Below are 25,271 nucleotides of genomic sequence, written 5' to 3'. Positions count from 1 at the left end.
GGACCTATTCACAGCTGGGCCAACTGGTGGATCGCAGCTGGGAGTGAACCATAGATCTTAAGAATATGAACCTGGTGCTGCCACTGAGCCATGCCAATTTAGCCTCAGAGTAACAAACTAACCTCTCGTTTGCAAGTTTCAGGTTTGACGTCTGGAAGGTCATCACAACTCCAACAGCGATAAGGTCAAGGAGCCAGCACCTCATACCTAGACTTCTTGAGAATCAGAACACTATAATCCTCTGGCACCAGCCTTTTAAAGAGAAAGAGAGAGAGTATACTAAGAGAGAGAGAGAGAGAGAGAGAGAGAGAGAGAGAGAGAGAGAGAGAGAGAGATATATATTAATACATTATATATACCTGTGTGTATGTATATATATATATAATATATATATATATATATATATATATATATATATATATATATATATATATATATATATATATATATATATATATATATATACATACATACATACACATGTCTGTCTGTCTGTGTCTGTTACTATACGCCCTTTGCCGTTCAAAAAGGTTGATGCCAGAAGGTTATAGTGTTCTGAATCTCAGGAAGTCTATAGGTATGAGTTGCTAGTTCCTTGACCTTGACCTTGTTCTTATAGCTATAATACTGAAGCTGGTACTCATGTTGCATAAGAGAATTATTACCGCTGGCTCTCGTGCATGTCTGCTGTCTTGGTCAAAGCTCTAAAATAGGAAGTAATAATTGTCGATAAATATGTACTTTTCATCACAGTTAAAAGGAAATTTAAAACCTTCACTTTCACCTTGGCACTTTCTTTATTTAAATAAAAACAAAAGCCATGCAGGCTTCATAATCTGTTCACATAAAAATATTCTAAAAATGAAGATTATTTCATATCGACTGCTCGTATTCTAAAAATTAAGATTGGTATTTCATATCGACTGCTCATATGAATGTGGCCGAGTTAAAACAAAATCGTGTTCATGAGTTCACATAACAACGACTGAGAAATTAATCTCTAAAACAATACATCACTGTTCACATAACATATTATTTAAAACCATGCACATATATTTTGCTTAAAAAACAAGTGAGTTATATCCTCAAAGGAACGTGAAGATCACTCTGAAAAGGAAGATCACGTGGTTGACATCACTTAATTACAGTTAAGAAATCCAAGAGTTCTATTATAGAAGATGATAGAGCATTTCTTCAAACATCTCTTCATAACAATACATTGCATAAAAATTACATTATACTTTTAATATACTTAAAATAAACCAGTTATAAAAAACGCATATATAAAAATCAAAAGGGAAAAAGTCTTATTACAGACTCCGTTGACTAAGAGTGTATTGACATTGGATAAAAATTTGTTTCAGTCCTATGAAGTTCAAGACGCTTGACAGGGATTTACTGCAAAGTGGCCAGTTCCTGATCTCCGCGACGACACACCACCCACAAGGTACGGTCAAATTGCCACGATTCATTCACAGGATGTCTGTTCACGCTAGGTTCGCATACTGACGCTATTTAAAGGAAACTGCATCGTCACTAAATAGGAAACCCTCCAACGCCCTCGTCAGCCTTCGTCGCGGGAGCCGTCTGCGACAGCCAGCCTCTACAGTGCCTAGGCCATGGCACACCCTCCCGGGCGGTTTGCCAGACTTCGTCCTGGGACAGCCTGGGGATCTGACGAAGTAGTGGAGGCGTCTTCTGTTACTCTTGTTGCTGCTAACCTGAAACGATGTCAGTGCGAGATTTTAAAGTTAAAAATACGAGATCGATTCTGCCTGTCATGATTTTGTTACTGTTTCACTAACTTAACATTCCACATTTACCATTTAACATCCCTATGGTTATTTCTTAGGATTTACTGCCAGTTTCAAACTTTTTACATTTTTTTGTTTTAATCTGAACTGAAATTTCCAAAACCTCTAGGTTTTCATTTGGTTAACCTTAACACTAACGTTATTAGGAAGTTCACTTGGTTAAACTTAACACTAACGTTATTAGGAATTTCACTTGGTTAAACTTAACACTAACGTTATTAGGAATTTCACTTGGTTAAACTTAACAACTTAACACTAACGTTATTAGGAAGCATCACACTGCCATGTGAAACTATGGTTGCTTCTTTCTCGTCACACCTCATTAACAGAAATATGAAAACTTCACTAATAAACAATTAATACAGTGATATAACTAAACAATCAAAACAGCTACACAGACAGTAATCCAAGATGACGAACGTAAATATAAAATTCTCATCACTCAACGTAACATAAGGCGTTCAATGCAATCCTCAACCAGAAGGGATTTCTTAGTAGCTTGGCATTCATTTTCATCATACTCCGGGATTATTTTTGAGGCCCAGCTATTGACCTTCATCGGTCCTTTAAAACCAGCCCCTATTATTTTACAGTTTATAGCATTCTTGAATAATTAGTTGCTCTCAAACTCTTGTCTTGCATTAATTCTTGAATAACTCTTCAGTTTGCACATTTTTTTAGTTTCTCTGGTGACGTGATGAATAGTTCGATTTCCTTTTTTTTTATTTTTTTTATTTTTTTAGTAAGTCAGTTTACTAATACCTTTGTTCCATCTTTGCTTCATTTACCCACAGTCACCCATGCATCACTTGTAACCCTGACGTTGAGTTTGCATTTCAATAAGATCCAATTGTAGCTCCCCAACATACTGTGTGGAAATACCCTGTACTGGGTGGAGAAACAATCCATTATCTTGCTACGAGCTAAAAAAAGAAGAAAAAAAAAGCAATTTCCATACGGTGAGCAGGAGAGAAACCCATACTAAAGAAATGTATGGTAAAACACAGAACTGTTTGTAAATTCACAAACAGAGAAAGCTTTTAAAGACTGACACAGATACACGAGCATAAATACATACACGGGTGTTTGATTGAGTCGGTTCGCAAACGCTAATGGTAAGGCTCCAAACTAGACTCCTATTTCACGAATAATGATATGAAATCATTCTGACAAACTGGCAGTATAACAACGGAAATTAACGTTTGGAATCCAAAAAGTAACTTCTGATGGTATATTACTCTCTCATATTTATTCGAATTTTTCTTGGTTTAATACCCCTGGATTACAAAGCTGAACGACCTCACATGTAGCAGGCCTCTCTCAGATTCACATAATAATTTGATCTGATTCATTACATTTCTCTAAACCAGTTTTACTGGATAACTTGTTAACTGCAGGAAAATTCGCATGGCATAAGCAGTCCCTCCACACAATGAGTACATGGTGAAAAACCAGGTGTCTTTCTTTACGGGATTTGAAACAGGTAACACTGATACCAAAGCTGATACCGATTTTTGTCGGGGGATAAGATGGTGGTGGGAGGGGTAGGGGGTTGGGGGGGGGAGCCAGAGAAGCCAATCGAGAGAGAGCTAATGTAAGAGAAACAGCAGAGTGCTGAATATGGCAGCAGCAAAAACAACGGTAGCTCCTTCCTCTGGTATGTTGCGTGCGGACAAATTAACTGTCATTCATCACATTTATTCTACGCAATTTCGCGTCATAATTTTTCGATTAACACGCTAAATAGCTTTAGATTACATATAAAGGATGAACGACGGCGTCTCATATAGGAAACACTGACAACAAAAGGATGAATACTGAGATAAAGCAAGACCAACACCAGGTCATGCTGAAGTAAATAGCCTGCACTTGCGACAACTGAATGGCTAACGGAGGCAAGAGCCATTAGTGAGTTAATATAAAATCACAAGACTGACTAACATCAAAAAGCGTATCAGGTTCCTGTAATGATGGCAACCTGTACACCGATTACGGGTACAGAAAAAAAACGACTTACAGCTTATTGGTGTAATACAACATAAATTTTGATCAAGGCTAAACAAAAAAAAAAAAAAAACGCTACTGGACATTCTGTCATACCACAAAAAATCTATATATTCAGCATTCTAACAGACCCAATAACTCAGGGATTTGAAACTTCCTTTACGAATCCATACTTCTTCAATGTCTGTAATTTTAAGACGTGGAAATTTTCCCCCGTCAGTCGATATTTTACTGCTACGTTTTTAAATGGTTGAATAACCAATGGTAAAAATAAACTATTAATTTTTTGGACCATAAATATAATAAATCTAAGCTAGCAACATACCAAAACATTCTGGTACACAGATGCAACATAACGAATGCTAAAACAACTAGATTTGCTTGACAACTTATTCACCCCTGCATAATTCAACTCTTCCCCTAAATATTTTTTTTTATTCCTATGGCCATTCTCTAATGCTGAAATCTGCCTACCAAGTTAATGGACTTTCACGCTCATTCACAGTATTCACGGTATAAAAAAATCCTAATATATTAAACTCAATGTACGTCTATATATTCATTCATTCGTTTGTTGTGTAACACTGATACTCTACGGGAAATGACCTCCACGCTGAAAGCTCACAAAATCTTAAAACTAGAAACATACTGCTATCAATATGTCAAAATAAGCACGATGCATCTGCAAAATTATATCAATGTTATCGCCATTTTTGACAGAACAAATGCATTCGCATGATAAGTAAAATTCCAACCCAACTGATGTTAATTTTTTTTTGTCAGTATATCTCCTCTGCACATATTCAAAACATATGACGGAGAACAAACATGAAAACACCCATAAATGTAGTAACTATACTTATGCATAAGATAGCTTTCAGTGAGTATTATAGGACTGTTGGTTTCCACAGTTCAATAATAATAATAATAATAATAATAATAATAATAATAATAATAATAATAATAATAATAATAATAATAATAACAATAACAACAACAACAACAACAACAACAATAATAATAATAATAATAATAATAATAATAATAATAATAATAATAATAATAATAAAAATACAGAATGTCACTCATATGTCGCAATACAGTGGGACTCCAGAGTGGGAGAGAGAGAGAGAGAGAGAGAGAGAGAGAGAGAGAGAGAGAGAGAGAGAGAGAGAGAGAGAAAATAGAAAAGCACCACGACCTGCGGAATGAACCGAGGTTACATAACTTACATCAACCTTGGCTATGGGATAGGCCAGGAGAGGTACTGCCAATAACCATTAGGAATAAGTCAAAATCCCCTGACGAAAAAACTTGGTAAACTGGAAGCTGAAGTAGTCCTGGGACTTAAGTAGAAATATGTGCTACTAGAAATAGCACACACACACACACACACACACACACACACACACACAGTAGTAGGAAAAGTGATGGATTCCCAAGGACGCAGGATACAATCAGAAATTCTACTCTATTAACCGCCATTCTGGACACACTGTGACATAATAATAATAATAATAATAATAATAATAATAATAATAATAATAATAATAATAATAATAATAATAGCACAAACCTTAGTGGTAACCATTCTAAAAAAAAAATCACTTGTGAGAGGCAGGACGTCCCATCCTTAAAAACAGGCAACAATAGCAAGCAAGGAAGCTGTCAGGATTAAAACTTCCCATCCATTATTCCCAACGGGAAATTCCAGTGGGGACGATAAGTTAAGTTATTGATCTTCGTAAGGTGTCTATGACCGGGTCCAGCAACATGTAAGGTTAAATTAGTGAGAATAGAACGAGCAGGGGAGAACTTGACAGATATCTCTATTTCGTGATTGGTTAAAGGTTTCCGACCTCGCCCCTTCCCGTGATGGATAAGGAAATGGATTACGAAATTCTTTCCTCTTAAAAGGACGGAGTGAGTCGCTCGAAATCATCATCTACTCATTTGTTTGCTCTTTTTTTTACTGAAACATGACAGTGAGGGAAATTTCATTGTAAGTGAAACTTCCTCTTCTTACGGGATAAATGATCAGTTCGGAGGTATTTTGCCATTTATTGAAATCATTCTTACTGTATGACAACTTTCTCCCCTTATGGGAATAATTATTAGTTGGAGGGCAAATTTTCTAGTGTTAATAACCACAGCACTGACATTCTAATACGTGTTTAAATTAGTTTCCTTGAAATGTGTGTTGGTTTCTCAGTATTTGATGTAACACATTACAATACAAATGAGCTTCATGATTTACAACACTTTGCTAAAGGCAATTCTTTACTATTTCAGCTTCGACGATATTACCTATATATTTTAAAAAATTAATTAACGAAAAAAAATCACTGGGTAACTATATTCAACACAAACGCGAACTTACTTCTGCTATCTGACATTAAAACGTTTGGTTTGGATCTTTCTCACAGATAAACGAAAATAATAACTGGTGCCAATCAAGAAATAAATCTAAACAAATATGAGGTAAATTTCTCCTGAAAATATCAATATCTTACCATATACCGAAAAAAGATAGTGCTAAATACAGCTGCTATAAGGAATAATGTTACCACTTCGAATAATTACCGAAACCTTTGTGTAATCTAAGCCAAATGGAAGAATTTAGTGGATCAAGATGAATGATGAAACCGTCAAAATGATTCCCTTGACCAAAGGACAACTCATGATGGCTCCAAGTATTCTACTCTAAGTTGAATTTCCAGTGAGTTTACCACCAACCAGAGAATGCCACGGAAAGCTTTCTGATGACACAATCTCCTGTCAGTAAAGATTTATGAGGATAACATTAAAATGATATTTACTGAGAGTTTCTTAAACTTTTCACTCTTCAAGACTTAGCATGAAGTATGGTTCTCTGTGCGTTCACCTAAAATATTCTGAGGATATGGTCAGAGTCGAACTTTGTGCATTCAAGTTTACATCACAAATCTGTATACCGCAACTAAATATAACCATATTTATGTGAAAACTTGAGATTGGTCTCTGGAACTGGAGTTGTGTGGATGAGGGCGAAATGCTTTTGTTCGGGTAAGCCAAACATTCAAAAGGAGTTTTTATTACCTACTTTTAACCGAAGTAATGGATCAACTATAAATCAAATGACAGACTCAAATAATCTGTGAATGAAAACTGATTTTTAAAAAAATTGCATTAAAAAACTATTGAATGTCACGTAAATGGTGAAACTTACGGAACGTATGGTCTTATTCCATCTGTAATCTCCGAACAAGCAAGATGTTTTGGATAAGAAAAAAAAGCCGGCCCAAAAATACCAAACTTAGAAAATGGTTTTCGCTTCACTGTATCATGACTGTGATAATACGAACGTTCTAGTCCTATTGCTATCTACGTGGAACTAACGTAAACAAATGTACACTAAGAATCTTCCAATGCATTTGTACCTCTACCGGGAGATCACTTCAGCGCGGAGCATGAGAGTCACTGTGATCTTAATCTTCACCAAAGCCAGCCGGGTACTCAAGACGTAACAAGGTTACATATACAGGTTACACCTTCATAATCATCATGGTTAATTTTGGAGATCTTATCAGAAGCTCATTTGGTTCCTCTGGCGGACCCTTTATATATTTGTCAGTTACAGTTTAGAGCTTTCTCGAACAGCTTGTTCTTCAGAGTCATACTTATTTTTGAAAGTGGCTGATTAATATATGTATTTCTTTTTCTCAAAATGTTTTAAGTTTTCATTTCTTTTAGTCATATAACTAGGAATTTTCGTGTTATTTCTGTTTATAACTTTCACACAAGTTTACAGAGCAAAGCTAAAAGGACTAACTTCTTGTAGCAACACTTCCACCGATTAGGTTAGTCAGCTGAAATGGCCTTCATTCTTACTGGAATGGGAAATTCTCCCAAAACTTAAAAGCACAGCTTTTTCAAAAAGAATTTCTCCAGCCTCCTTCGGTGTTCAGGTAATTCCTTAAGCTAAATGGAAAAACCTCGTCATATTTGAACCTTTTTCCGGTTTTTCCAGACATTTGTCAACGTATGTTTCATCGTGTTTGTTGACATAATTAAAGACGTGGCCTTCACAAAGATTTCCCCGGGAAATTACTGTTACTTTGGAAGATCATTGTGAAGAGGGGATGATTTCTGTACGAAATAACGATCCTGTGAGTAAAAAGAGTCAAAAGATAATGACCGACTTAATTTAACACTACAAAGCACTTCTCTCATTATTTCCATAAAACCTCTAATCTCTGCATCGTGACGTAAGAGTTACAAACGAATCCAACAATCACATCACAGTTCCAGAGCCCAAACTCATAGGAAGAGTCAGTCTCTCTCTCTCTCTCTCTCTCTCTCTCTCTCTCTCTCTCTCTCTCTCTCTCTCTCAGAAGAAGAAGAAGAAGAAGAAGAAGAAGAAGAAGAACTCATGGCCAACGAAATGTGAAACGAGCGAAAATCTGGACATCCATCAAAACGCTTTACAATTTTTGTGGAAAGCAAAGGACCCACTTCTTCCGTAATGCATGATAGATAACGATCTCAGCCGAGCAAACCATCGGTTTTCTCTTCGTAATGTGTTATTAAGGTACCTTTATCTCGAGGTGACCACCGAGGTGCAGTATGACTGATGGAGGGTCATATACCGTACTTTATTGACAATTACCAATAATAAAAATAATGGGAAAATCTGGGCCAAAATAGGAAAAAGATCTGAGTGCGATATGTTTTGAAAAATAAAAAAGTTTACTTTACTCAATTAGGCGAAGAAATTCCAAATCCCCTTCGAATGTTTCAGTATGAAAAGAAAAACACTTATTAATAAGTTTAAGATGCATAAATTTAAAAAGAATATCGCTGAAATGTCACCAAAAACTATTAAAATTAAGGTAAAAATAATTAGGATGTTTAAAATCTTAATAGAATATGCCAGTAGTTTTGCACATTTTTCTACTGCTATATCTTTACATGGGAAATTATGTAGTATACTTTGGTAACGTGATTCTTGCAACGTTTTATAGAGACAGTAGTTACATATTAATATTATTAGCATTCCAAAACTACTTGAGGAAATTATCAGAAGTTTATGACAGAAAGAATTTTCAGTGACAAACTCTGATGAAAGATTAATTCTATAATTTTAAAGTTTCACTAGCAATTAATATGTTTAGGATCTGGACACCGGGCATTCCTTGCAAGCACAAGGTAAAATTCCATAACTTGAAAATCGTCCGCAAAAGGTACTACATCTGTCGATTCTTGACGGTGGTACTATCGAGTCATCAATACGGTCTCCATGGTAATGTCTTAATATTCGAAAACTAAATGCTTAATGAGCTGAATTTCAGCACAAGAACTTGGGCTCACAGAATAGAAGTCATTACTTTGTTCTGGCACATGAGGATATATGCAAAGTTCACTCTCGACAACTGGAATACTTGCACCTTGGTAAAACTAAAGTTTGTTGCGAAGGTTTTCGAACGAAGCGTCAAGAAGAATATCTCCAGACAATTCAACTACTCATTAACGCAACTCAGGTCAAATTCTGCAGAAGTGACCATTAAATTTTTGTTCTTGAACCTTGATGATTCCCAAATTACGCATTTTACAACAGTCTTCCCCCCCTTTCTCTCTCTCTCTCTCTCTCTCTCTCTCTCTCTCTCTCTCTCTCTCTCTCTCTCACACACACACACACATACACACTGAAAAGTTAATTAAGCGAATGGCATTAAAAATCTACACTTATTCCAGAAAAAACTGGGCAGTAAAAATAAAAAGCGCCGCATACCCCGAGGTGCAGTTTCACAATGGCTCATCTATAAAACCTACGTTTATTCCATCAACATATGTATGCTACGAAAGCCTAACATGCACTGGCTGAATCGAAGGATTACCAAAGAACTGACCAGTATCCAGGCACATATCGAATCAAAATCCGATTTCTCAGCACTCGTGTAATTCCTTTCCATCTTTAATTCTTCTTGCAGTATATCATAATACTGTACAATGTACCATAGAACAGAAAACGCCAGAAGACAATGAATTCAATAAATAAGTACAGACTTCTTGTAATCTGGAAAGAGATCGGGTCGTTGTGTGTCCTTTAGAAAATGAGCTTGTCTCATGTTATTCTTTAATAAATGTAAACCATAACTCTAGACAAGATCCATGTTGGAATAAAGCTCATACTAAAAATGAATACGAAAGAAAAAAAAAATTGAACGCATTATTTGAGTTTCCATCAGGCAACAGCGATTATCAAATGCGAACAGCATTCAGTACCACGCATTAAATCATCAATCATCTGCAAAAATTTGCGATACCCTTGCTATTAGCACCAAAATAAATTGTAGCTTGATTTGGTTAAGAAATTCTGGCTATATCCTGTTTTCCTGTCTCCTTACCTCAGCACAAAAAAAAATAATTAATAATAATTTAGCTGTTAATCTTTCCTTTTCGTTTTCTTCGATTTTCTTTTTCAATTCTTCGTCGTATATAGGCTTCACAATCCTTAACCCGATAAACTACAAAAATCTGGACTAATAACTAAATGACAAACACATACCCAAGTAATAAAAACTTGTATACCCAGCACTGAAATTATATAACATACGTGCCAAAGACCCTAAATAATAATGTTCTATTTATTCAGTTATATTATAACATGAAAAGCCATGCATTTATTGAAGTCTTTTGTCACTGTTAACACCCACAGGTATTGTAAAACGAGTCTCTTATTGGTGCTTTACAGTTAAAAAAAAATTAACATCCATTACTATTTAAGAGGGCTTTTTTTGGCACTCGAAGCCCCATGGCTCCTACTGGACTGCCATTTGTGGGCATCTCTGTTTATTCATCTTTAATGAATAGTTATTTTCAACTGTATTTCAACTTCATCAAGGCTATGAAGGGGAAGCTTGCGCAAAAAGTCAACGGACGTGTTAGTTTGTTCATATGAATGTGGAAAATTCACGAATTACAATACAACTGTTACTACCCAAAAGCCATCTGCTCAAAATGCATCAAATTACTTTTATTACAGTAAGTGGCGACTGAACCAGACTGGCGCGCAATAAAACTATTTCATCGTGAGAAAACCTAAGATGACGAAGTGAGCACCGGCAACGATTCGTCATCGTCTCCTCTCCTAAAACTGATATTACCTATACATATATTTGACGTCAGGGTTCGAATCTGGAGGATCAGCGTTAAGACGGGACTACGGAGCTCCGAAACAAAAATCTTTTGACTACATCAAAATTCTCAACGGTTCAACTGTAACCGTAACTAATGCACAGCCATCATTCAAGATTCCATTTCACGATGACAAAGCCCCAAGCATCCTAACTCCAAAAGTAAAGGGAAATCGAAAAAATATGTATACAAGATATCAAGCACACGAAAACGATATAAAGGAAAGTAAAGTTAGATTTACTCTGATATCAACCACAAGTTTCTATATATAAAAGAGAGGTTAATTGGAGTCAAAGGTCGGTACAGACTCGTTACTGCCTTCTGACTTATCTTCACTCTCCCAGGAGACAATTTCATTCCAGGCACAGTCAGGCTGCCTAGCAGAGGGAAAGTCTTTTAAAACAAAGACGACGAAAGTAAACAGGAGGTCGAATGAAGAAGGAGAGGAAGAAAAATTAAGGTAAGTTGATGGTGCTTCACGTTGTCATCAGAGGAAAATAAATTTCGCAACTGCAGAGTATTACAGACACAGATTAATATACTTGATTCAAATGGGAAGTATGGACATCCTACAGGTAGAAGGTAGAATCTATATATCTATCTATCTATCTATCTATCTGTCTATATATATATATACATACATACATATATATATATATATATATATATATATATATATATATATATATATATATATATATATATATATATATATAAATATATATATATATTTACACACAAATATGTATATATATTATAGATACAAATTATATATTTTATATATAAAATATATAATATATAATAATATATATATATATATATATATATATATATATATATATATATATATATATATATATATATATATTGGATGGATGAGGCTGCTAGTCCCATGACCTTCTCCACCCTGTTTCAATGGAAACTATCTAAAGCATTCTGGGTCGCTAAGAAATCAAACCTAGGACCCCATGTAGGCGAAGCCAATTTCCTAACCAAGGCAGAACATTAGGTACAAAAAATACAAGTAAAAATGCTTTAAGAATATCTCAAAGGTATAATTCCATAAGGTCTCAAAAAACTCACGCCTCTTCACAAGAAATGAAGAATACGGTACTAGTGAATCCACGAAATAAGTTCGGAAAAATTTTGATTACAAACTATTACTTCCTCGTGAAATGAGGGCCTGGTAATTTTCCACCATTTTCCTTTAACCATGAAATATGTAAAATATTTCCATGCTCCATTAGCCAGATTTTTCTCTTGTTACATGCACAGATGATCACGCGATTTCTGGCGTTTCCTCGCAAATTTTGTACGTAATATTTATATGCCATTATACAAACACACAATGTATGTATGTATATGTGTGTATATATATACATATATACTGTATAAGTATGAATATATGTATACGTATTCATGCATACATACAAAAACAAACACGTATAAACATATACATATGTGTGTGTGTATAATCACCGTCGCCTCCAGCACCGCATGACGCAAATGGCCTTTGAAATTCTGCCACTCATGTCTTTCCTGTGCTCTGTCTTCCTCAATCTTACCCTGTGCTCTGTCTTCCTCAATCTCACCCTGTGCTGTCTTCCTCAAATCTCCCCTCATCCCCAACCTCCCATCTAATAGCCCTCATCCAAGTATACCTGCGTCTTTCCACTCTTCTGTGCCCAAAGGAGCCCAGCCATATTATATCGTATGTCAGTGACTGTTGCATTTTCCTTTTGTTTGATAGAGAACGTCCCATCAGCGGAAACCACTTCTTGAGAAGAAAAAGAAACACATGCATACATATATACTGGTTTACATGTACGATTGCGCACTAAAAGTCTTGGAATAAAAAGGAGGGAAACGTCATACAAAGAACAATACAAACGGAAATCTGAGGAGGCCGATAATGGCACTGGTGTTGGTCTAATAACCATTACAATTTAGCAATGAAATTAATTCAGCAGAACTGAAACTCGAAAGATGACTGCGCATATCCCGTGAGCGTAATTACCATTCCGCTTTGTCCTAACGCCCCAGGCTATTCTAAAGCTCTTCTCATGATGATGCTCGGTATTTTCGTACGTCATGATTCAAGTTCGACAAAACAAATTCCATATGGTTCGTGAATTGCTGCAGTCGATGATGATAATGAGAATCGGAGGGAGATTCTCACGTGTCTAGGTATTCTCATTCTCCGACGGCCTCAGTTTTCCCATCCTCTCTCTCTCTCTCTCTCTCTCTCTCTCTCTCTCTCTCTCTCTTATGTCTAAATTATGAAAGAACCTCAGTTTCCCAAACCCCTTTTCTCTCTCTCTCTCTCTCAGAATTATCCAACCACCTCAGTTTCCCAACGCCGCCCCCCCTCTCTCTCTCTCTCTCTCTCTCTCTCTCTCTCTCTCTCTCTCTCTCTCTCTCTCTCTCTCTCATATTGTAATATTTCTAATTTACAAGAAAAATAACCAAAAGCTAAATAGCGCCGAGTTCCTCAAACCACATCAGTTGAAAAAAAAGAAAAACGTACAAACACGTTCATGTAAGGCATCTTAAGATACAACACCGAAAACGAAAGAGTGAGGTACTACTGGACTTCAGAAACTGGTGACATACAACACAGATATCAACCAAACATTAACCACCTGGTGACCAACTTTCAAGGTTCCCACCAGACAGCATAACCTGGCGACCGACATCAGTGATATCAGCCCGATGAGGGACTTTTACGGTACCAACCTAACATCAAAACCTGGTGACTGTTTTTTAAGATGCACACCAGAGCAGATTTTAGTGACCCGCTTACGGCACTCCCTAGAGAGCAAAGCCTGGTGGCCGGCCTTCAATATATCTACTACATACTGACACCCGGTGACCAAGTTTAAATGCACACATCAGATACCAGAAGCTAAAGAGTGTCTTCTTTTATATAAAGCATAGGCTACTTCCAGAATACCAACCAAACATCAAAACCTGGTGACCAAATATTAATGCTACACACCAAAGAATCAGAGTCTGATGACTGACTATTAAGAATTCAGTGCAGACAGACTTCGGTGATCGACTCTTTCTGATATATGACAGATAAGAATAATCTGGAGAAAATTTTAATGATACAGAAGAGACAACCAGAGTTTGGTGACTGACTGTTAATGACACACAGCAGGAAATCAGAAATTGGTGATTGATTATTAATGATGCGCAAACAGGAAATCAGAATCTGGTGGCTGACTGTTAATGATACACAACAGGAAATCAGATATTGGTGATTGACTGTTAATGATATTAATACACAACAGGAAATCAGAATCTGGTGACTAATGACACACAGCAGACACCGGAATCTGGTGACTGACTATTAATGATACATAACAGACAATCCTAACTGATGACCTTTCGCACCTGGTGACAGACTATTAATGATACATAAAAGCATCAGAACCGGTGACCGACTTCTTAGCTTAACCTTTGCAGCATCAAGACATGATTCAGTTGCCCTGCATGATGTAATCTCAGTGCAATATAGAAATACCTATAATAATGGTGCCCAAACTGACCACCTTCTGGGACCCTTTTTCTCAAAAGGGTGAAAACTGAAAAAAAAAAAAAAATGGTAAAAGGTTGGACACCCAGATGAGGAGAGGCGCCACTATGCTACACGCTAGAGTAGCCTTCTCCCCCACACCTCCTTTGGCTCAACAATTCAAGAACAGCTCAAGAGTGAATAGAATTTATATATAAAAATGTTAACATAACTACACTTGTAAACTTTCACGTATGTAAACTTGTGCTCTATAGAAATCCGAACTGCTTGACCGATCTAGACAAAATTTTGCAGGCGGCCCTCATATGACCCAAGGAAGGTTTTTGCATAGGTTTCAAACCTGTACCCCCGCCCTCCGGGATGCCTTATTTACTGTGGGTCCCGCCAAAGGCCCAGCCATGGGATGACATTTTGGACTGGTGTGAAACGTGGAGTGTCGGGAACGTATGTTCGTACACTTTTGTATCGTCTGAGCAAACTAGCAGTGGGCCGACGTGTGACTTGCTCAGTGTCGGGCCGAGTAGCGCGACTTAGAACATTTTCCTGCATCTCCTTTGACTTCTTTCGTCGTGTAAAGTATGTATAATATCATCTAGAATTCATTGCTTTAAATAAACATGTTAATCAAAACCACACCACGTGTTACTTCTGTTTTAAGGTAAATGATCGACTGTCATTCAAAGTTTTCCCAGGCAGCGCTGGGTTGGTCAGCTAGTAGAATATAAAATTTAGGTCCAAGGCCAAGCGCTGGAACCAATAAGGTCATTCAACGCCGAAACTGAAATTGATAGTAAAAAGGTTTGAAAGAGAAACCTCACAGTTGCACTATGAACCAATTGTTAAGACAGGGTGGACAGCAAGATGGAAGAGAGATTATGAACGGAGGTACAGTAAAAGGAATGAAAGGGGTTGCAGCTAGGGGCCGAAGCGACGCTGCAAAGAACCTTAAGTAATCCCTACAGTGCATCACATGAGGTACACTGACGGCACTAACCCCCTACGGGGAATCAAGATTGACTGAATTAATTCTGAACATTTGCAGGAACTGTGGTCAGTGACGCCAGCAGTGTACGAAGGTCTACAGAATATTGTGTGGAGGGGTACCCAGCTAAAAATTGTAATTTTGTACATCCTTTAACTTTCCAAATGGACCCAATAAGTATAAAATAAGTATAAATATGCGAAGAAGTAACACTCAATACAACGATGAAAGACACATAAGTAGACCCATGCCCCAATCCTCTTTTCTGTCCTTAGTCTGGCGGCATACAATCCAAATTTGGTCACATAACTCAGTTCTCAAATCAAAAAGTATCTTATCAATGCGCCTCTTATTAACGACTGTTTTGATGTTAAAATTTACACACTTTCCCATAAACTTAATTTCTAAAATTTAAAATTTTCCACCTCAAGTGAGTGTACTCATTAAAAGATTATGAGCTGTACTATCAGAAGTTAGCTCCATAAAATACATTTCTGCGATTGTAAAAAATCCATCCCATGACGTATACTTAAAGACTGCTTTTTTCCTTCTCAACCTATTATATGATCCAGGAACTGGGTGAGCAGCTGCAAGCATTTTCGTTGTCAACTAATCGCAACAAAGCAATCAACAGAGATGAATATTCCGAACCCTCTTTCTTATAAAACCTCACAGTTCAAGCCTGTGTATCTTCTTCATCCTTTATCTTTCAAATGACAACGGAGTCTCATCAAATCTCAATTACAAGAATTCAACGTACCTTCAGTGCATTTCATGAGAGTACCAGTCCATTGGTCAGTTGTTAAAATACAAATAAAAAATTATGTCGGCTGTGGAGACAATCATATTAAAATGCAGACCCAACCACTGCTCTAATCCTTCCAATTTGCAGTCAGGCGAGTCTCATAAAATATCGCCGTTTTAGTGAAAATCTGTGGATATCAAACACGCTCTTGCGCATGACTTTCTTACGAATGTGCCGATCCCTCTGATTTTACGAGTGAGGGAGTTCTTTGTGTGAATACTGATTCATGAGAAGGGAATACTTCACCAATTAATTTCTCGTTTGTCATGCCTCAGGCCTTTGAAATGCCGTAGGTAGTGGCGTCAATAACATTCGCTGCTTAGAACTAACACTTGATCGACCTATTTTTCTGGTTAATTAATGTTGTAAGTGATGCGCTTTTCTGAATGATTAAAAGAACTGGAAACGTATATTCAATTCAGATGGTTTAGGTGATGCGCTTTTCTGAATGATTAAAAGAACTGGAAACGTATATTCAATTCAGATGGTTTTCCAGAGACCTGCCTTTTTTCAACGTGGAATTATTTTATTCAATGATTTTCTAAGCATCGTTATAAGAAGGGATGACATTGCGTAACAGAATTATTTTTCATTTCAGAGTCATTTTTAAGTTGATTGAACATAAAAATATATCTAATTCTCAATACTATCGTCTTCGCATGTACTACTGAAGGAACAAAACTTAATTGGAATTGAAAATATTCGAAGGAAATGACAATAGTTTTTTGTTATTTTTAGTTTTCGATATTCCTTGCTTTCCAAAACTAAGGAAAAAAGTTATAGACGACACCTGTCACTGCATTATGAAAACTAAAGCTATTATTTTTCTTACCACATTAATCACTTTTCGTAAAGGACTTCTCAGAATTTTGCTATTCTTACACTTGGATTTTCCAGTTAAAATAACTTTCGCGCCACTGAAGACAGCAAAAATACTCACAGACGGGGAGTGTACAATGGGTTGACTGATCCTTTTTGTGCATAAGATATATATAAACCTGCATGCAACCATTTTGCGCAAAAGATATATATAAACCTGCATGCAACCATTAAGATACAACCATTAGGATACAAAGGCTGAAACAAGCCTGATTAGTGTTAGTGCTACAAATGGTACATGACGATTGCTGGCTATGATTAGAAAATAACAGATGAAATGATATATGGACAGAAATGACATATGACAAGATGAGCTACAGTACTTATAACACAAAAACGTTTTCAAGGTATAAGATGAAGGATTCTGAGAGTCTGGAACTTGGATACTGTTTATCATTACGAACATTCTAACAGGAAGATAATATGCTGCTCTCTGTAAGTTAGGCCTACTCTCTGTAAGTTAAAGTACTGATGGTAAGATACAGCAGCTTATGTGAAATACTGTACCCTGGAAAAATGTCAAAATACTGTACTGTGAGTTACAAAATACAGTGGCTCCATCTGCAAGACCAAATAATAAATGCACCATGTGACAGCTTTTGCAAGGTTAATCATCCAAAGACTGAACCTTTAACCTAGGCTGCATCATGTTCTAGTACCTAAACCAAAAACCCTGTCAGGGTTTATTTACAATGGAAAAAGACTACCATATTCTCCTTACCTGCAAACGGAAAAAGGATTTCGATGTAGAGACAATCTCCTGACTGAACACAGGAACTGAGAGGTTAGAAGGAAGAACCTCAAACAGAACTAACTGTGAATGGCAGCACGTTGGACACAGACACTGACCTGCAAAACAATTGTTCTTCATTAAAAATCATGAAGTTGAGAGGGATGGATATCTAAAGCATAAGATATTTTTCACTCAAACAAAATTTGCTTAAAATACAATTTGCTAAATTTTGACAGTTTTTTGTATTGTGAGCCTTATCTCTTCTTTGAAATACTGAAACAACTCCAGTATATCTAAGTATCAGTACAAAACGTTTTCCATGCCTTTACACTAAATGAGGATCTAACACCATTAACAACCTTGTTGAAAGCAAATTTTGTATTACTTTACAAAATTTCGGTGAAAGCTAATTCTACATAATGAATAATTTCATACCTTAAATAGACGGTGGGCTAAAGCCAAGAATTAAGAATGCTTACCACTTTTGCAACAGATTAGACATATGTTACTTTAATCATTTAAAAAAATCCAACAAGGAGCAAATGGTTTCCTAAACACTGTTTCTGCAGGGTCGCAGAAGCAGGACAATATCATAACACCTCTAGACACACCGGTATATCTACCAGTAACCTATCTGTTACAGATCATACTTTGAAATAATGTACTTATTTAACTGTACCGTATTCCATATTGAGAATTCTAAGTAAAGTGAAATATTGGCATATGTCTCTTATAAACTCTACATACTGAATACAAATACAATACATAACTTCTCCCCGGACGATGTGTCCATGTCTTACTCCTCCTCGCTATTGCAGGCTTTTCAAAGTAACATACATATATTTTGCATGCCTCTGCAAACTCACATTTCAGTGAAAAAGACACCTTACAAAATAAAATTAGAATGAAATGACGAAGGATTGCATATTTACATTTCCACCAAGACTGCCACAAGTTAGGAGTGAAAATATGTTTCACTCCACAAATGGTCTACCATGATAACTGTCGTATTTTACACTACTGTAATTGTTGACAACAGGATATCTGGTTCAATACCTTCAAAATTAAAACTTCAGGTAGCAATTGTGGAGTAGGTGGGTAATGATTCCTTAGTGTGCAATTCTATTTTGTAATTAACAAAAGTGGTTAGGTGTGCAATGCTGTGTATTTCCCTTTATAATTGATCACGATGGAATACAACTTAACTGTATATTCAATTGTATATTTACATAGAGCCATCTGTATTTGCTGTTTCCCACTAACAACTTCCACTGTCTAATAAATAGAATAAAATACTTAACCAAGATATGCTTACATTGATAGAGTCTGTACCTTGCTCCTCTGATAAATCACCCTCAGAAAGACAATAATTGCCACAGTGTTAAACATAATTACCTGAGTATCATTAACAAGGCACAAAAAACATTTGCCATGAAAAATTACATTTGCCATGAAAAATGTATCACATAACATACAATATGATGGAGATTACAGCCAAAATACAAAAAAACATTAGATTCATCCTTTCCTGAAGGGTAAGTTCAAGGGTATTAAACAGAGCTCGTAACTAAATAATGGACTTTGTACACTGATCTGAGATAAAAAAAAAATCATGAGTCATTGGCATCTTCATCATATATTCTGCTTACCAAAGGTGAAGTGAATGTTACACCATTGGAGTAGTAATAGCCAATTTCTGTTAAGTACAAAAAACATAAAACTTTAAAATACTGTCATAACTGGTGCACTTACAATTAAAACCTTCTTTTAAAAATTTCATGTTAAAAGGCATATTTTAACCTTATATCACTTGTTCTTGGCTCGTATCTGTACAAATCTATGCTCATAATCCTATTACTCTGGAACAGCTAACTTTGAAAATTCCAAAATTCCATTTCCATCTGAAGAGGATGTAATTTTCCACCAGCAACTATGGGAGTTATTTGTGAAAAGAGTAATAAAACATCATCTTGATTTTACTCTGTAATTTGTAAATAACTTCATAGCTCTTGCTGAATATACAACTCATAATTTTGCTGTAAAATAAATGACAAATATGCGCTTCCAACTGGAGTTTAAAAACTAAACCTAGTCAGTGAGTATGATTTTGAAAAGTTAAAAACAATGTACAAAAGTATTCTTAGATGCACTCAAATAAAGCCACTTTCAACAGCAACCACCATGCAACAAAAAACCTTTGGACTTCTGTAATTAAACTAGTGTACTTTGCACAGCTTCATTTTTCTATGAAAATGAGGATATGTATCTTGCTATTCATCTCACTGCTGCAATAGTTAGGTATATTTCAGTTTCAGAGAGCTGTAAAACTTTATAATCACGAGATATCTCAGCAGATGAGATAACATTTTTCAAAAACTTAAAAAACTTGCATTACTTCACGACATTTTCACTCCATCCATTAATACTGTATTTGCAGTGTACAGCAACAACAGCAACAGATATAACAGCAAACCAAATGATTAATTTTAAATTGTCTCGCACCACAAAACTGTTGTGACAGTCTTGAGCCTGTCCCATTCATTTGCCTGCTTTTAACGTTCCTTATCTAACAAAACTTCAAATTCTAACACTATCCTGTTAATTTCTCTTGGTGAATTTCAACGCATTCTTCAGTAGCTTTGCCCTTCTCTACTTGGTTTAACGGATACCCCACCTCTTAAGCTCCTACCACCATCCAGGATTCTGTCACTAGTCTGAAATTCTCCATCACCCTTTTCTTATAAGGTTGATCTTTGGATGAAAAATCTTTCACGTTACCACTTCTGTAACTTTTGCCCACTTTGGCATTTTTAAGCCCAGCCACATGAATTAAAAACCTTTTAAGCTTCTACTTAACATCATAGTTATCACTCTGCTGAAGCATCTGACACAGGAAACTCATCCCACGGCCAGCCCCAATAATAGGCCATCTGGAAGCCTTTCAATCTTGGTGCAGGTCCGAGACTAATACAGTACCGTAAAAAATTCTTGTGACCAAACCAGTACCTCCCTTGTAGAAATTATGGTAATCCCCACATAAAGACCAATACTGTCTCACCTGGATCATAGCTGGCCTTTGTGCTTCTAGTTCATCACCTGTTTGCCAGCAAAACAGGGATATCAACTTGACCCCCAACCTTAAATGTTCTAGCAAAATTTCTCATCAATTTCAACAATTTTCATCTTGATTATTCCAGCAAAATTCATAGTATAAATTTTCTCTGAAATTAATTATTTAATTAATTTGTTGCTTCTAAGAATTAATTCTGTTAGACAGAACTGAGGATTGTAATCTTATACTGTAGCTAACAGCAATAGTTGGCTGTCAAGTAGCTTGTAAACCGAGTTCACTTGGGAGGTTGAAAGACCTACAGTCAAGTTTTTGACTCCTGTACACCAATTTGACACTTGTTCTCTTTAACATTTTAAGGACACTGTTAAAGTTTACCCAATACTGATTTTTAGGTTGAAAAGATATAACCTTCTAATTGCCTGCGACTGAAAGAAATCATAGGTCTATCGTTAATTAGTTGAAGTTTGCTACTCCAGCGAAAAGCAAGATCAGTGACGCTTACAGAATAAACTACCATGAATTGCTTTTCGAGGTGTGGCCTTGCAGTGCGTCTTTCTTGACGGAGTGGGGTCGAGAATCAAAAACCTAACCAGTACAAGAATCCCAGAAAAAATGCCACCTTTAGCTAACAAATATATATATAACAAATATATATATATATATATATATATATATATATATATATATATATATATATATATATATTATACATTATATATGTATACACACAATATATACTGTATGTATATACACACACACACACACACACACACACATATATATATATATATATATATATATATATATATATATATATATATATATATATATATATAAATAAATAAACTGAAGACAATTCATTTGAATACTTCTTAAAAAGGACGTTTTATAAAATGTGATAAATAATATCATCTTGTCCTTATCACGAATAGTCTCTTTATCAATCTTATAATCACTACAGCCGAAGATGCTAGATATTATCGCCTGGTTCAACGAGTTTACGGAAATAAAAGCAAGCACTGTAACTGTGAGCAGAATGAGTCGAGAAAACAAGCAGTAATTTATAATTTGAAGTGCAAAAAGGAGCTTTGGGTGTTTTAGCGTATGTGCTGCTTTGACAAAATACAGGTACTAAAGGAGAGAGAGAGAGAGAGAGAGAGAGAGAGAGAGAGAGAGAGAGAGAGAGAGAGAGAGAGAGAGAGAGAGAGAGATGCTAGTTAAGCATAGGATACAAAATGAAATATGAGGATAAGTTGGAAGAATACTATTTTACAACATGAGTGAATCATGCATAAATGATCAGATTCCCAATAGCATTAAATTTGATTGAAGAGTTACTTTCATTAATGAAAACAGTTTTAAACATAAACAGACTTAAAGGAGGTGATTGCAAAGCTTTAATTTTAAAACGTCGGCTGCTCGAAAACTGAAAAACTCGAGTTAAAGTTGTTATATATTTTACTGGAAAATAACCAAACCACACCCTTGCCCTACCCATTTGACATCATTAGCGGACCCTCTGTGATTAATTTGATTTCTTAGTAACAGCGTTAACAAACTAGGTTGGGTTAGTAAAGACTGCGTATTGGATGAATGGATGTATGTAAGGCATGTAGGGCCAAAGGTCAGGCACTGGGACTGACGTCATGAAATATGGAGCAAACATGGAGTAAAATGGCGTTTATGCATCGGAAGCAAATAACATAAGATGGAAACTGATTACAGATTCATGACTATAAAAATAGCACGCATCCACGCCCTGTTATACTGATAGCTGTAACGGAAAAAAATCAATCATTTTTTCACTGCCTCACCCTTCATTTCCTTCGTGAAGACTACAGTTATGACTACTTGCAGAGTGTGTGACTGTACACAGCCATAGCAATGCACGAAGACTTTCGTTATAGCCCTCCAGACCTACGCTGCACGCCCGAGGCCCTCCTGAACTCGATCTGCGGGGCGTATTGTGTATAATGGCGCGGCACGAACCTCAGGAAGACGAGGAACACGATGCAGAACTGAATGAAAGGCAGCAACAAGGTCAGTAGAGTCACTAGCACAAAGATCACGAGAACGAAGTGATGGCCGAAGCGTTGCAAATGGGTGTTGTACCCTTGGGGGGTCGAAGCGTCTTGCATCTCCCTGTTCATCATGTCAGCTGGCTCTGTGCAAGCGACAAACTTCAAATGTCACAGCTCGTGTTAAAAAAAATAAATAAAAATAGAAGAGTACTGACTAAAAGGTTTTCTGGGTTCGAGTGACAAACTGCTCGCTTCAGACCATAGTATCTGCTCTGTGTGGTATTTCCAGTCGGACTGTTCTGTGGTACGGTAAGACAGGCGTTATCACATACAACCATTTCTCTCTGTCAAAAGATAACACGCTCTTATCTTCGGAGATTAGAGTCCAATTTGTCATACGATGAGCCATGCGATTGCCGACTGGGTGTTCATTGTTATTTCGGTGATCTCATCACTATAAAAAAGACATTAGCACTATCTAGTGATTCATGCGACATCACATTTAAAAAAAAACATTATATACAGTTCCACAAACATAAGGTAATCGTTGATTAAAAAGTTAAAAACATGTGTGAGATTATTTTCAAATGATATCTACTGTTGAAATTTCATATCGTGATTTGATTTAACAGCATTTTAACAACTTTACTGAATCCATGTTTACATCAGTTGAATCTGGTAAATAAACTGATAATTAACAAACAAACAACCAGGAAATTCCGTGACGCACGTGATTTCCGCATAACAGCGAAAGGGTTGTTATAAAATTGCGAGATGTAATTAGTTGTTCCTCATCACTGGTTAACACTGCGGCGTAGTGGTAGTTGTTACTTCTTAATGACTCCTTGTTAGTGGTTTTGAGTGGTCATTTATATGGCGTTAGAGAGGATTGCTTCAGGCTCACTTGGTGACAATGACTTTGCTGTACTGTTCCTGTCTGCTACAGTTTGGGAAGAAATCGTAAACTGTTCGTGGTTCCTTAAATCTTTTACGCACGCCATAACTCATTTCTCCCCACACGGTTAATGGCTGGACAATGAGTTCCCGTTGACATCGGTTTCATATGAATTAAAAAATGAAGTTGGATGCTTGAAACTCAATCTCCAGTTTGAGAAACAATTTGCATGACTGTCTGTAAGTCTCGGAAATCTATCCAAAGTTTAAGACTTTTTCAGGAAGACATCATTGTCAGTTGGGGTTTCAGCGCTTCTCTGGTCAAATACATAAAAATCTGAAGACAATCGAGTGCATCACTAATTTCGAGAGCATCACTAGTTACTACCGCGGGAGAAAACTTGGCATTCCCTTCTATAGCTTACGATATGAATAAAAACATCATATCAAAACACTAAATTACTGAAAAGTGAATTTTCTTCTTCCACATTTTCCTGTCATCACTGGGAAATGCATCTTACGGTAACACCAGTTTTTAATTAAAGCAACTTTTTTTTTATTTCATTCCTGTTGGTTGCTTTGTTTGTTGAGAGGGATAACTAATACACCGAATGGATATTTTTGGGGGTTATCATGGTCGCCTAGGTGAAGAGAAATGAAGGGGAATTGGCCATGGTCAAGACACCTTGAAAATGTAACCGATGGTTCTTAATCAGAAGATTTGTCTTGCCTGATGATACCTCTCTCGCGCGAGGCAGATGTTTGTGTCTTTTCACTGCTAAACTATTGTTTGCTTGTTTGTTGTCATTAAAAATTACATGGCTTATTCTAATTTTGCTTCATCTAATCAACAAGGAAGCATAATTTAAAAATGGAAAAACTGTCTTACAATATTTACATCTGAAAAGGAATCATTATTTACGGCTAATGAGGTTGTCTCTGACGGTGGGTATTCACCACGTTAATTTAGGTCTGATATTTCATAATGATATAGCCGTAACCTTAGTCACATGGTTAACGTAGTACTCACAAATACGAGTTCGTAAACTTGAATTAAATCCTTAAATGAAAATGCTTACTGGAATAATTGGGCTGGTAATCTTTTTTTATAGCACATTTCCGCATTTCTTGCTAAAGAAAGCAATTTTTCGAACAAAAATGTTTACATGAATAATTGGTCTAGCAATACTTTTTTTTTGCTAAGCACATTTCCGTAATTCTTGTTCCAGGAAGCACAGGATATTCAGTGACTTGTCTTGTCTAAGGCAAATACAATTTGTTAAGTGTCCTAATTCAGTTAAATACGATTTTACTCTTTTGAACTAATTTCCGGTTAAGACCGAAAAGAA

At 36.3% G+C, this 25,271-nt stretch overlaps 1 protein-coding gene and 1 long non-coding RNA gene across 4 annotated transcripts in view; both read right to left on the bottom strand.

The window, feature by feature from the left end:
* LOC136834318 (uncharacterized) overlaps window positions 1-25,271 on the bottom strand; it is a 453,859-nt gene that overhangs the window by 415,460 nt on the left and 13,128 nt on the right. The window lies entirely within an intron of this gene.
* Window positions 779-23,348, bottom strand: LOC136834315 (uncharacterized). The gene is made up of 3 exons (XM_067096799.1): window positions 22,822-23,348; window positions 17,923-18,050; window positions 779-1,721 (listed from the first exon to the last, which is right to left on the bottom strand). The coding sequence occupies exons 1-3, from the start codon at window positions 22,826-22,828 to the stop codon at window positions 1,512-1,514; spliced, it is 345 nt and encodes a 114-aa protein (XP_066952900.1). The 5' UTR covers window positions 22,829-23,348; the 3' UTR covers window positions 779-1,511.

Source organism: Macrobrachium rosenbergii, chromosome 53 (assembly GCF_040412425.1).
Source record: "Macrobrachium rosenbergii isolate ZJJX-2024 chromosome 53, ASM4041242v1, whole genome shotgun sequence".
In the NCBI taxonomy this organism is placed as follows: Eukaryota; Metazoa; Arthropoda; class Malacostraca; order Decapoda; family Palaemonidae; genus Macrobrachium; species Macrobrachium rosenbergii.
The sequence above is the reverse complement of the archived record's forward strand: the minus strand, read 5'-3'. Positions and strand labels throughout refer to the sequence as shown.